Here is a 13,366-nt window from a genome sequence, read left to right on the forward strand (position 1 = left end):
GTTTCCATATCATGACATGCAAGTGTCGTCTGCTGGACCTCCCTCACCTGGAGAAACTGGAAGACGATATCGATTCAGACCTCAGAAACGATGCTCAACTCTGAGCTCGATGCCGCCCTGTTCTCGTGAGTACAAAAGAACAAGAGCCCAGGACCATCGCATGTAGAAGATCGGAAAGATTCGAGAAGTCGACCGTTCTGAGTAGAGGACGGTGCAAGATGGGGACAGTGGTGTCAAGAAACCACCGTCGAAAGTGAGGATGCATTTTCAGGATTGTACAGAGGCCATACCCCGACTATGCAATTAGCAGTACTGTGTTTTGATTCTCAATAAGTCATAACGCCATCCATCGTACTTCATCGCAATCACTTGGAGCCACCGAACCAGCTGGAGACGCCCTTCTTCGCCTTCTCCGCGCCCTGCCAATAACGTCAGCATATACATCTTCGCATCCCGACTCATGAGTCGGCGTGTTCTCCTCCCGCCCATTTATGCCCTTCTCCTCCAGGTGTGCAAAACAGCTTCTCACTCACCTCGGTCACATTCTTATCAAACGAGTCGATGGCAGCGTTGGTGTTCTTCTGCGCGCTCTTGGCGGCAGAGTCGAGCTGCTGGCCGGCGTCTTTGCGGTACTGGTCCAACTTTGCGTCGACTTTGTTGGCTTCGCTCTTGGCGTCGCGGGCGAGTTCGTTTACCTTGCTGCTGATCTGCTGACCGGCGACCTCGGCGTCTTTCTGGGCTTCCTTGCCGGAGCCGGGGAGTTGCTTCTGGATGTCGTTGGAGATCTTGGTTGCGTCGGCTGTGGGAATGAGGTGTTAGAGGAGATGGAAACAGAGTTGCGCGTGAGACAGACCTTCGGCCTTCTTCTGGGCGACCTTGGGGTCACCGCCAGCCTGGTAGAAGTAGTAGCCAACACCGGCGGCCAGGAGGACACCACCGTAGGTCACTGCGCGGTTGGACATGTTTGCGGGTGGTTCGATGTGATTCGCGTAGGGGGAGTGTTGTTGCAGGAGATGGAGACTTGACGGGTGAGACGACGAAGTGCTCAGGTACCTACCAGCAAGTTTGGATCAGAAGAAAGGACAGCGGCATGCGCGCCATGACAACCGAGCTCAATGCAGTCACAAGCTCGTCACCAATCGCAGCTGCCGCTGATGGCCTCGTGTTGAGCTCCTGCCCGATGATGCAAACAACTGTGGCTGCCAGCTTTGCCAGCTTTCTCCACGCCAAGACAGAAGGAACGACCGCATGGTCAGTGGCAAGAGTGGCTGAGTCTTTGAGTTTCGTCGTTTCTCCACTTTGCTTGAATCGAATCGCGCGTGCGTGAAAGGCGACGGCAACAACATCTTCACTTCGCATACCGCCTTCAGTTCTTACGGCAATGGCCAGAGGACGATGATGTCGGCGACGAGCAGCTCCAAGGACGACCACAAAAGCTCAGAGCTTGACACCACCGTAAACGTAACGCCACCGACGACGCAGAAGAGACACTTCGCCTCGCTGCCTCAAGTCCTCCTTGGCCACCGTACGAGCGACTACGGCGACATCATCTCTTCTCCCATTACGCCGAAAGACAGGTGATGCTTCTTCCTCACCGCTTCTATACACTCTTTTAGTATACTTTATTCAGTAATATCACTATGTCTGCCAGCGAAACCTCCTCCCTCGTCCGCATCCCCTCTCCAACCAAGATCAAAGCCGAACACCACATCGCCCTCGTCGACCACACAATTTCGCGAACTCCTTCATATTTCGGTACTGATGCCCATAACAGTGACAATGAGGGTGCAGCAGCTACGCCTGGAGCGTCCTCGGGACTTTACAAACGCATGACCAACAATTCCATTCGGCAGACTGTTCGTCAAGAGTATGCACGGCAAAAGTATGCAAAGTACAGTCAGGAGCGGTACAACGTGAAGGATGGTGCTCGACCGCCAGACGAAGACACTGTGAATACTCCGCAAGTGGGTCAGGAGGCATCGGCTGCGCAGAAGAGCTATCTGGAGCGGGCACAAACGAGAGCGAAGGCGCTTATGCAGCGCAAGAAGACATTGGGCAAAGGTGACACCGACGATATCGTTGTAGATGTGCTATACGAGAACCAGCGGGGCATGTTCTTCTTCGGCATACCAAAATACTCCTCCAACTCTTTGCTGCCAAGCGACCCAAGGCCATGGCAGAACGGTCAGTTCAGGACGAGTGCTGTCGACATCCGAAACGCGCAAGTACCCGATCCGAGCTGGGAATGGGCATGGAAGAGTTGGTACGTTGACATGTCGCGCGATGTGGATGAAGAAGGTTGGGAGTATAGCTTTGCATTCGTTGGAAAAGGAGGCGCTACGTTTGCCTGGCATGGCAATCATCCTTGGTTCCACAGTTTTGTCAGGAGAAGGCGTTGGCTGAGAATGCGGAAGCGAAAGGACACAATGCATCACACCAAGGAGAAGGGTCACGAGTTGACGTCTGACTACTTTACGATTCATCCAAAGTCGCTGGTGAGCGGACAAGCATCGTCGAATGCCGCCGCGCTCGTCAAAGGCCCGGTGTTCGATATCGAGGAGATGGATATCAACAGCATTGGTGACCTTTTCTTGGCTCTTCGCAGATCCACGATTGACAGGGAGAAGATTGTTGCTATCAAGAAGTTTGCCAGTGGCGGTGGTGATGAGCTGTTCTATCTAGGTGATCGGATGGAGGATATAATGGGCATGCTCATGTTTCAGTCGTCACGGCGGCAACTGCTGAACGACCTCACTTCACGACACGAGGATGCTCACCAAGAGCAGAAGGATCTGGCCAATCACCAACATGAGGACAACGACCAGCAGCAGACAGAGCACAGCAGGAAGGCGAAGCATGCTGAGAACTTGTTGAAAGCAGTGCACGCAGCCGAAGAGCAGGTTCAAAGGCTGGAGTACTGGTCCGACATCAAAGGTCTAGGCGCTACTGCAGCGAATGGCGAGGAAGAGAGTCACGATGTACCGAGCTTCAAGAACAAGCAGAAAGCGAACGAAGGCGCCCAGGGAATTCACAAGCACGCTGAGCATGGTAACGATACTGCATTTGAGACTGCATCTGAGGCGCCCAGCAAGAAGAGCAGCGTCTGGTACGACTCGGAGTCCAAGAAATCCAAAGGCAAGGACAGCATCATGGAAGATGATGGCGAATTGGATCGATATACCACGGCCTCAGAAACGCCGTCTGAGAAGACGGCCAAGAGCAAAGGAAAGGGCAAAGCCAAAGCACTTGATGGCGTAACTGAAGAGCCAGACCAGGAGGAGGGAGAAACATTGGTCAACACCACCACTGGTGCTAGAGGCAATCGACGCAGTGTACAGATTGTGGATCCTGTACCGGAAGACATGAGTGAGCAGCACGCTTTGGGCGACGATCACGGCAGCGCGACAGCTGACTAGCGGGTCTAGATGGCGATGACAGCGACCAGTACTCTTCCGGACTGACCTCTCCAGCTTCACCGATTGATCGTGGAGAAGCCAAGACGCCAGACTCTGTGGCGGGCTTCATGAAAGAGATGAGGCGACCCAAAAATTGGATTGATCAGGCCTTTGGGTAGAGGGCGGACACGAACTGCGAGTATCGCCTTTCGATTATCTCATTTGTGCATGTTCTTTCGTGGGATGGCATAACCAAGCGATGGGTCTCCTTTAGCGATGGCGTTTTTGGGAACATAACGGTCTTGGAAAGGGGCAGGCTATATACCCACATGGCTTTTTGGATTGGCATCGGAGTGGGATAAGGTACGTTGCATTGGCAGGACCATGGGTAGCAACAGAACCGCAAAAGCACACATTTTCATGGCATACAAAGAAAGACTTCTCGCTCTCGTTCAATGACGTCCGTTGCTCGGAGAGAATTACTGACTGCTGGCAAGATGCGGACTTGAATGCCGTTACGGACTTCCTGGGCAATGGATTTACGAAAGTACTGTATCTATCGCAATATACTCTACCTCACCGCAGCATATCCAATTCGGTTGGCATTAGCATGCCGTTTGCACTGCTCATCCCCCTGAAACAGTGTGGGCTGTGATTGGTCGGAGCCAAGTCCGAGCTTTGACCTCACTTCAACCTCACGTTTCACATGCAAATCGCGAACTCCTCCATACCTTCTTGAAATACACATTTACGGCCTTGAGACTGATTTTGGGAACTGGGTGGAGTGCAGAGTTTGATCCTGGAGTTTCCTTGTGGCTACGAGGTCCGGGCGACTCCCTGACGCCATCCACTCTGCTCAATCCAATATCGTCCTTTCTCCCGACACTGTTTGCTGGCTCGATCTTATGCGCATTTGCAATCGTGAACACTGTCAATTCTGACTACATATGACCCTCGGCCGCCATCGGGACACACTGTAGACACATCATCCCGCAAGACTCCTGACGTGCCCGTCCGCTGTCATTCACCGGCAGAAAGCTTCGGGGGCCCTGGTTGGCTGTTGGCTGTTGGCCGCCGCACGGTCATCCGATTCGGCTTGAGCCGGCCACGTCGGCAAACAATAAGAACTGGAGAATAGGAGCCATTGGACTATTGTCGGGTGCGTGACCGTGCGGGTTAACAATATGAGACGCAGAATAGTAGCCATTGGCTTATTCCGCAGTGCATGACCGTGCGGCCCAACAATAGGACCTGCTGCCATTCGGCTGTTGTCGATTGCAGTCTGCATGACCAGCTTGTCTGAACAAAATAGTCACAATAGCAGCTACGCATTGAGACGGCCCGACTGCTATTGTGTCTATTCAACACGGTCTGCTGGCTATTCAAGGTCGTCTGACAATAGTATCCTCCAGCTTAAATATTTCCCTCTTCGCCTCGCTCTTCCAGACTTTCTTCTTCCTCTCGACACGAACGAACACATTCTGTACAACAACAAGTCTTCCAACTCCTTGATCACTCATCCAAACTTCAAAACTTCTCTTCGATCGATACCAACCATACCCACTCATACCGACACACAGCAACACCGATTCGAACCTTACGACATACAGTTGCTGGCCAACTTTCAACCCATACCATCAAGCGGTACCATCAAGACCTTCAACACTTCAAGACCACATATACCATCATCCCATCCCCGCAAAAATGTCTTCGACCATGCAGTCCAACACCAATGCCGCCGCCCAGACCAGCACCGAGCTCTGGCGATGCGCAGACCGGTCCTGCAACACGGGCCAGACTTACCTCTCCCGCGCCGAGTACGGCCGCAAAGTGGTGAGCGACTTCTTCGGCCGCAACAAGCGCGAGACGAAAGAGATCCACGCCGATGTCTGGCACATGGTAACATAACATCCATCTATCCCCGTTCCTCTCCATCCTTCCATGCTAACGATGCAATGATAGATGTGCCGCAAGTCATACCAGCGCAGCAAGTACGCCGCCGAGAAGGCCGGCCCGAAGCCCCTGTGCGAATTCTACCTCGAGCACATCAAGGCCCAGCTCGAGCGCATCCGCTTGTGGCGCCCAGAGGCCACCTTCACCATCCAGCTCGAGCGGCCGGCCAAGCAGCGCCTGACCCTCTACCACGACGCGTTGCGCCGCAATGGCGGCAATGCGGGTGAGGCGAAGGCCGCGGTCGCCGTGCAGCCGGCTCTGGGCGCCAAGGGCAAGGTCAAGCCGCTCAGCCTCGTCGACGCGGTGAAGGTCGAGCACGCCGAGCACATCGACGCCTTCTTCTCCGGCAGCAACAAGTCGCTCGACTACCTGGTGTCCACCGTCGTGCCCTGGATCGAAGGAGAGGTCGAGAGAGACTCGATGGTGCAGATGCCGCCCATCGAGTTTCTGCTCCACAAGCCCGCCGCTGGCGAGGTGGTCCACGACCCCTCGACCAACTACGAGCGCTGGGTCGCGAGCGTCGACGGCGTGAGCTTCCCGGCCTCGGCCTCTCCTTCACCGCCGCCGAAGAAGCGCAAGTCGCCCACCATCACCATCAACCCCCGCCGCGCCGCCGAGCTCCTCGCGAGGCCGCCTCCCACGCTCAAGCTCAACTTCAAGAAAGCCGCCGAATCTCTCGCTGCCTCCCCGCCCAGCATCCATCTACCACGCCCAGCAAGCGACCTCCCGCTGTACAGACCCCCACCGCCAATCGGGGAGAGCAGCAAGAAGCGCAAGCGACCCGCCTCCATCGACACCGCCCTCGCCAACGGCACCGGCACGACCGCCCCGGCCACCCCCGGCAGCGCCTACACGCTGGTCGACGTGCCTCCCATGATGCGTCGTGGTATGGTGTTTGGTGGCGGTACCAAGACGTATGTTCGTCGTGACGAGCGGGATGGTCATGAGAGTGAGGCTGAGTGCGATGAGAGTCCGTTGGCGAAGAAGAGCAGAGTTGATTGAGATTTTTGGCTGGCATGGCATGAGAGATGAGGTTTCCTTTGTTCTCGTGAGAAGGGGTCTTTTGCTTTTGTGTTTTGAGAGATGAGAGATGGGTCTTGGTTCCTGTTTTGCGAGACAGATGGTGTTTTGCTGTTGCTTCTTCTGCTGCGAACAAGCGAGAGATACCCACGAAAGTTTTGCTGAACATGAAATGAGAACGATAATTGCTGGCTGGCTTACTGTACATGCTTCATTCCTTTTCAATATCTCTGTGCACCCGCTGTCTGCCCCATCTCCTTCCGACCTTGCTTGCCTCTTGCCAATGGCTGCCTCGCCTCCACCATGACTGGCTCCTCGACTCGCTTCAACCTTAACTGCCTCTCGGCTTCAATCGCCGCCATACCTGACACTATTCTGTTCTCCTCCACACGCTGACCTTCCTCCAACAGTAATGTCCTCCGCCTCGCCTCAAGTTCTACCCTCCTCTCCTGCGTCAACTTCCACTCCTCAGGGAACCTGAAGACCGGCTTGAACTTGTGGTGCCTCGTATCCAAAGGTACATCCTCAAAAGTATCCGCCTTGGGGTCCTTCGCCTCAGCGATCAACTTCTCAATGGTATCTCCCAAGAACCTTTTGTTCTGCGCCTGCGTCTCCAAGCTCTCGCAGCTCATCTTGACCACATCCGTCTCAGGATTATATCTCGCGCCAACCAACTTCCGCAGCTTATCCAAATGCTTTTGCTTCAAGCCCTGGTGCGCCAAATCTGCTATCTTGTACTCCACAACCACCTTCCTGCTCGCAGGATGCGACTCGCCGAAGTATGTCGTATATCGCCATCGTAGTGGCAGTCGGCTTGGGTCTGGCTGTTCGTAGGGTTTCGAGAGGGAGCTCAGCAGCGGCATTTCCCATGCTGCAAGCCGGACCATCTCGCGAAGTTCGCGGTGTTGCTCGAGTTCTGCGTATCCCGTGGAGGAGATTTCGGATTCGTTAATGAGGCCGTCGATTTCGGGCTCATCCTCCAGCACTTCTTCGTGCTCTTTCTCGAAGAAAGACTCTTCATCTTGGCGGCGGTTGTTTTGAGGCGCACCCCTCCTTCGGGGGAATGCTGCGGTCGAAGTGCTTGTGAACGTTCGGGACGGCGTGTTCTGGCATTGTCTGCTCTCTGCAAGGAACGTGCGAGTCGTAGAGGAAGATCGGTATTTTGACGCTTCCCGCGCTGCCTGGCAGCATATTCGTTTCATTGGAGTTGCCATGATGAGATCACGGGATGATTTCTCTATCTCAATGCGTTTCCTCCTTCCATCGCCAATCCCAATTGTGGCCCGTGCTCACTCCCGAGCCGCCGCCGCATGTCGACCACATGCACGACATACATCCCACTTCCACATCTCCAACCAACAATGTAGTACAGAAAATCTGCGCAAACATGCCGTCAAATAGCAAGACCTGCTTCGTCACGATCGGCGCCACCGCCTCCTTCAGCGGCCTCGTCAAAGCTGTCCTGTCCGCCGACTTCTTCCAAGCTCTCGACTCGCAAGGGTACACCGAGTTGCTGGTTCAGTACGGGCAAGATGGAGAGGAGCTGTTCAATACATGCGTCACAGAGGCGAAGAATACAGAAAGTGGAAGCGTGTTGCAGGTGCATGGGTTTCCGTTGGATAAGGCAGGCTTGACCAAATACATGCTGCAAGCGAGAGGAGGGAAAGATGGACAAGAGGGTGTTGTGATCAGCCATGCTGGTGTGTTCAATTGGCATGAAAACTTATCTAGTAGCAATGCTAAACGTGCAAGCAGGTTCTGGCACGATCCTGGATGCACTCCGACTCTCAGTCCCGCTTATTGTCGTGCCGAATTGCGAATTGCTGGATAACCACCAAGTAGAGCTCGCAGAGGCTCTGGCCGAGCAGGAGTACGTGATACATGGGAAGCTGGAAGATCTGCCAATGGCTCTACGGGATGCGGAGGGTCTCAGGAAGAAGTCGAGGGAGTGGCCGCCGCCCAACAGTGGTCATCACCGGGAGATCAAGGGAGGCTTGAAAGAGGTCATTGATGACGAGTTGGGCTTTTTGGACTGAGTCTGGTGATTCATGTCAAGGCAATGAGGGATTGTCACGCCCTCACCTGCACGAGCCCGCAACATCACATGGGAGCGTGACATGCATGGTCTCCTGCATGCACCAGCAAACGTCGCCGAGATGTTTCTTTAACCCCAAACCTTTCTCTCGCAAATCGGCAACCAAACACTACGATTTGCAACACCATGTCGTTACCACAGAAAACAGCAACTGCGCCCGAAGTGATCGGAAAGAACACACTACCTGGCTTGCCCAAAGAACTACTGGAAGCGATCGCCAAGGAGTGCGACCCAAGTGACCTGTTGGCTCTACGACAGGCCTCAAGGCTCGTACACAATGGCATTGATCGGACCTTCTTGCACGAATACTTCACAGACCGTAACCACATCATCACTGTCGGTTCACTTGAGGATCTTATCCACATCACTGCTACGCCTCGCATGTGCAAGACCTTGTCAAGGCTGACTCTCAGCATGCCATGGCTCGAGCAGAGATATTGGGGCCCTGATCCGAAGGCAGTGTGCTCTTCGCCTTGCATGCGTGAAGACCACAGCTCAAACGATTGAGAAAGGGACAACTGCGCTGTATGGGCGGCCTGGCTGCAGGCGAGAAGCCAATTGACCGACTCTATGAGGCCTTCGCTGGAGCAAGCTCTGCTCAATGTTGCATCTACGGAGGGAACTAAGCACTTGTATTTAAAGCTCGATGAGGGCAGATCCTCCTTTGGTCGACTCCATGGGAACACAAGTCTTGAGAGATACCTCAACGGGCCAATGCATGTGCCGAACAAGGTTGTAGATGTGCCTTTGCTTGAATACTACAGCCTTGAAAGCACGCTGAACCTTCTGCTCGCCATCGCCGACTCGTGCGTACCGCTGCGAGAACTTCATCTTCCAATGGACAAGTTCTTTTCATACGAAAAGCGGCGCGAAGAACAGGTCCCCGAGTGGGATCCAGAGTGGTTTCCACATCTGCAACACAAGATTCTCCGACCGTTCTCGCACGTCCACACAATCGGTCTAGGTGACCACGCGCACCGCTGGTTGCCTCCGATGAGCGAACCGCACTTGCAAGACACCGTGGTCAACTGGTTTCCGGCATTGACGAGCTTGGCGGTACCTTCATACGTGGATATGCGTCGACTCATCGCCACATTCCCGCCTGGCAAGTTCAAGCACATATGTATCGAAAGGTGCTACTACCCAATCATGTGGGACCAGGTCAGAGCACTGCTCTTCCATCATCGCAGCTCTGTCGTTCACGTCAGCCTCACCAAGTTCGTCTACAAATGCCGATACGAACGTGCCTCACGTAGGCTGCAGGATCTTCTGCTGTGGATCGCCGACAATCTCGAGTTGCAGATGCTTGAGTTCGAAGGATCCAAGTACCACAAAATTGAGTTCGAAGGATCCAAGTACCACAAAACCGTCTATGAGGACATGAAGTGTGCATGGCAGGGAGACATCAAGGCGCAGCTTTCCAAGTTCTTTGAAAGCAGGTACCTGTTCACTAAGCCGATTACGTATGTGGCTACGGACGGTGAGAGTGATGATGACGACGAATGACGGATGACTATTGCGAGTATTACTCTGTTCTGAAAGGCCATCTCAGCGGCGTGGAGAAGCAGAGGCCATCAGCAAGAACATGCCGATTTTCACGGCTGGTGTGCAGTCTGATAATGGATCTGCGATTGGTCCTCACAAACAACATGCTCCTTTCCTAAGCGCACTGGATATATACCTTGTGTAACTATTACAGCTAACATACCATGAACCCAAACCAAACCCTCTCACCCAACACAATACGTATTCCTCCCCCTCAACCACGGCCCATACCTCCACAGCAGCACCGGCGCCACCATCCCCAACGACAAACTCACAAACCCCAACAAACTATTCCCCCACCCAACGCCCAGTTTCTCATACATGCCCGGCGCAAACAACGGAAACGAAAATCCACACATGGTGCGCACAAACGCCGCCGCGCCCGTCGCGCTCGCCGCGTACGTCGTGTACGTATCGACGACGTAGCCCTGCGCGCAGTTGAAGCAGACGATCAGGCCGACGGCGAGGATCGCGCAGCCGATGTTGGGCACGATCCAGTGCGTGCGGGTTTGCGCTGACCAGCCGTAGATGAAGATGCCGAGGGGGATGAGGAGGGAGAAGGGGAGGACGAGGGGGAGGCGGTATTCGGGGAGGGATTTGGTGTCGTCGAGGGTGGTGGTGGTGCGGCGGGGGAGGCCGCCTGGGGTGGTTCGTGGGGGGACGGGTTTGCGGGGGATGGTGTGTGGGGAGTGGGGGGTGGTGGAGAGGGGGAGGAGGCTATCGCGGCCGGTGGTGGCGTCGTTGCCTTTGCGGAAGGTTTTCCAGGATTGCAGGGTGTTTCGCAGGGAGGAAGGGTCGACTTCGTGGACTTTGCACCAGGTGTAGATTTTGTCTTGCATGAGGCCGGAGATTTGGAGGCCGACGATGAAGCCTATTCCGAGGGAGAGGTAGTTTAGGCTGGCGCGGCCGACTTCCATGTCGTAGGCTTCTTCGAAGACCATGGGGAAGGTGGCGAAGACGAGGTACATTAGGCCGTATTGATAGCCTCTGAAGAGGGCCATGGCTTGTAGCGCGGGTTGAGTTGTGAGCATGATGAAGGGTCGGATGAGAGCTTTCATGAGGATTTTCTTCATCGAATGATCGGGTGTCTGCCATTTCGTGTGGAGGTCTTATTCCCGGTCGAGGCTCTGAGCTTCTTTGCCTTGGTGGCCAGGATTGTTGGATGGTGTGTCTCCCGTAGTAGGACAAAGCATACAAGCTGCACTGCAAGATCGAAGATGCTTGTTGCCCAGAACACCCAACGCCAGGTGATGTATTGAGTCATGTAACCGCCCATAATGGGTGCTGTGGCCGGGGAGAGGAAGGGCATGAGGCTGTAGATTGCAGTGGCCAGGCCCCGTTCTCCGGCCTTGAAGCAGTCGCTTAAGATACCACCACCAATCTATGCGGTAAAGTCAGCGACGGTCATATCTGCTGGAGATCATATTGAACGCACTGCTTGTGGAGCACTGCCACCAATACCGCTCAAGAAGCGAAAAGCCATCATCTGGTGCTTATTCTTCGCGAACCCGCAAGCAGTGTTGAAGATGAGGAAGATCATATTGGCACCTTGCATGACTCTCACACGACCGAAGACTTCAGACAATGGACCTAGTATCCCATCAGCTCAACGAGTCTTGAGAGGCGCGTAGACTACCTACCCCAAAGGAATGGCCCTATCGCGAAAGCCAGCAGAAATATGGACATCACGAGAAACTCCTCGATGTCAGATTCGATGTTAAAGTCGTCAGAGATCACTTCTAGCGCCGGTGCCACCATCGTCGACGCCATTGGAGCGATGAAGGCAAAGAGCGCAATCAGTACGGTCGACGTCCATCGCCGATGAGCCGGCCAATTGTGAGGATTGAGGGGATCGTCTTTGTCGTCCCATGTCACCAGGTTGATGTCCTTCGGGGGCTCAGTTGCAGTTGTTTGTAGTAACGTTGCCTGCCGACTTGGTACGTTGTATTTCCTCGAGGGCACACGAGCTGGCGCCGGGAGTATGTTTTGTAATTGACGCTCCCAATATGGCTCTTCCCTATACCCGGAATGGAAGAGGGAGAGTGAAGAGTGCCGTGTCACGCCATGGTCTTCATCCTCATCTGGGTCGTCGACGTACGATTCAATGGTACTGCGGCGAATGAGTTCCGGTGGGTAGCCTTGTTGTCCTTGCTCCATGTCGGGCACATCGTCGTCGCGTTCATCATCGTAGGACGTCTCCGAATGCGCTTCCTCGGAAGAGCGAAGACGATCGTCCTCATAATAGCTTATAGATCGGGGAGACCAATCCGTACCCTCCTGCATATGTGCCATGGCCTGAAAGATGAAACGAACGTGTTGCAAAAAGCGAGTGTAAAGGTGCTGTTAAGGCATCCTATCGCCATCTCCGTATCAACATATACCTTTGACGACCCTACCTCATAGTCATTGGCGTCGACGTGGACGTCTCTGGTGAAAACGCCACGCCTGAGGCAGTGCGGTCTACGTCCAATGCAGATCCGACGGCATGTCGAAACTGACATTGCAGCATGCAAGATGAGCTATTGTTTCATCTTCAGCCTGTGTGTGGACGCATCCACTGCGCCCGCCCGGTCCTTGGGAATGCCTTGGGGATCTGCAGGTCAAGACTGTCGCGTGAGCAGGTACGGTCGAGCTAAGCACCAAGACTCTCCTGGCTTGACACATTCCTGGAAGGGTCTGAGTGTTCGAAGGCCATGCGGGCGAGACTTTGGCTATGACTGAGATGGCTGTCATGGGAGCGCCACCTATTTTGAATATCGACAAGCGTGAGAGCGGACGAGTGGCCGCACTTGCATACGTCCTAAAGAGAGAATTTTATCGAAGATTAGGGGTCCCACTGGACGAAGTCGAATGTCGCATTGATCATCTTCGCATGAATTCGGTGAACATTCGTCTTGTGAGCAGTATCTGCTATCATCTCGTGTAATCGTCTTCGCAGGTGTTTGACGATACGGTGTTGTCAAAGCGGGTGATGTCGGAGTTGACGAGTGCCTGGTGGCGGAGTTGGCTGGGCAGCAGCTTTGCCAATGCTCCAAGATTCTTCTTCCCAAGATCTTCGCCACCTGAATTGGGGTTTCTGACACGTGGAGTCGCACGAGAGGCGCTGATGAAATCTGATAGTGTCGGCGGTCGCACAGTGACTGGTCGAAGTCTGGCATCCGAAACCACGAGCATTACCATACCGAAGAGAATTGTATGCCAGCCGTCTGTCCTCGCTGCGCCGATGACGGCCATGCCACGGCAGAAAGCCGTCTGAAACGCGAGGACAAAGAATCCATAATTGGTCACTGGCGTTGATCAAGCTGCCAAGTTGGCACAGCCTGAGGTCGCCATGGAATGCCGCGATGGACATGGCGAG

General features: G+C 54.3%; 8 protein-coding genes across 8 annotated transcripts; 5 read left to right on the plus strand and 3 right to left on the minus strand.

Moving 5' to 3' along the window:
* Window positions 1-365: 365 nt before the first annotated feature.
* M409DRAFT_51774 (uncharacterized protein) lies at window positions 366-962 on the minus strand (the record flags this gene model as incomplete). The annotated part of the gene is made up of 3 exons (XM_033811902.1): window positions 366-419; window positions 534-799; window positions 854-962. 3 exons carry the CDS (start codon window positions 960-962, stop codon window positions 366-368), a joined length of 429 nt encoding a protein of 142 aa, XP_033670882.1.
* Window positions 963-1,640: 678 nt separating this feature from the next.
* M409DRAFT_64386 (uncharacterized protein) lies at window positions 1,641-3,574 on the plus strand (the record flags this gene model as incomplete). Its single annotated transcript, XM_033816050.1, has 2 exons — window positions 1,641-3,366; window positions 3,417-3,574. The coding sequence occupies 2 exons, from the start codon at window positions 1,641-1,643 to the stop codon at window positions 3,572-3,574; spliced, it is 1,884 nt and encodes a 627-aa protein (XP_033670883.1).
* Window positions 3,575-5,099: 1,525 nt separating this feature from the next.
* On the plus strand, window positions 5,100-6,350 carry M409DRAFT_19610 (uncharacterized protein; the record flags this gene model as incomplete). The annotated part of the gene is made up of 2 exons (XM_033805018.1): window positions 5,100-5,294; window positions 5,358-6,350. 2 exons carry the CDS (start codon window positions 5,100-5,102, stop codon window positions 6,348-6,350), a joined length of 1,188 nt encoding a protein of 395 aa, XP_033670884.1.
* Window positions 6,351-6,589: 239 nt separating this feature from the next.
* Window positions 6,590-7,582, minus strand: M409DRAFT_51777 (uncharacterized protein; the record flags this gene model as incomplete). Its single annotated transcript, XM_033811903.1, has 1 exon — window positions 6,590-7,582. The coding sequence occupies one exon, from the start codon at window positions 7,580-7,582 to the stop codon at window positions 6,590-6,592; it is 993 nt and encodes a 330-aa protein (XP_033670885.1).
* Window positions 7,583-7,755: 173 nt separating this feature from the next.
* Window positions 7,756-8,404, plus strand: M409DRAFT_19612 (glycosyltransferase family 1 protein; the record flags this gene model as incomplete). The annotated part of the gene is made up of 2 exons (XM_033805019.1): window positions 7,756-8,068; window positions 8,124-8,404. 2 exons carry the CDS (start codon window positions 7,756-7,758, stop codon window positions 8,402-8,404), a joined length of 594 nt encoding a protein of 197 aa, XP_033670886.1.
* Window positions 8,405-8,589: 185 nt separating this feature from the next.
* Window positions 8,590-8,970, plus strand: M409DRAFT_19613 (uncharacterized protein; the record flags this gene model as incomplete). The annotated part of the gene is made up of 1 exon (XM_033805020.1): window positions 8,590-8,970. The coding sequence occupies one exon, from the start codon at window positions 8,590-8,592 to the stop codon at window positions 8,968-8,970; it is 381 nt and encodes a 126-aa protein (XP_033670887.1).
* Window positions 8,971-9,033: 63 nt separating this feature from the next.
* M409DRAFT_19614 (uncharacterized protein) lies at window positions 9,034-9,969 on the plus strand (the record flags this gene model as incomplete). The annotated part of the gene is made up of 1 exon (XM_033805021.1): window positions 9,034-9,969. The coding sequence occupies one exon, from the start codon at window positions 9,034-9,036 to the stop codon at window positions 9,967-9,969; it is 936 nt and encodes a 311-aa protein (XP_033670888.1).
* Window positions 9,970-10,193: 224 nt separating this feature from the next.
* Window positions 10,194-12,165, minus strand: M409DRAFT_64388 (uncharacterized protein; the record flags this gene model as incomplete). The annotated part of the gene is made up of 4 exons (XM_033816051.1): window positions 10,194-11,075; window positions 11,204-11,389; window positions 11,444-11,598; window positions 11,649-12,165. 4 exons carry the CDS (start codon window positions 12,163-12,165, stop codon window positions 10,194-10,196), a joined length of 1,740 nt encoding a protein of 579 aa, XP_033670889.1.
* Window positions 12,166-13,366: the final 1,201 nt, after the last annotated feature.

Source organism: Zasmidium cellare, assembly GCF_010093935.1.
Source record: "Zasmidium cellare ATCC 36951 unplaced genomic scaffold M409scaffold_8, whole genome shotgun sequence".
Classification (NCBI taxonomy): domain Eukaryota; kingdom Fungi; phylum Ascomycota; class Dothideomycetes; order Mycosphaerellales; family Mycosphaerellaceae; genus Zasmidium; species Zasmidium cellare.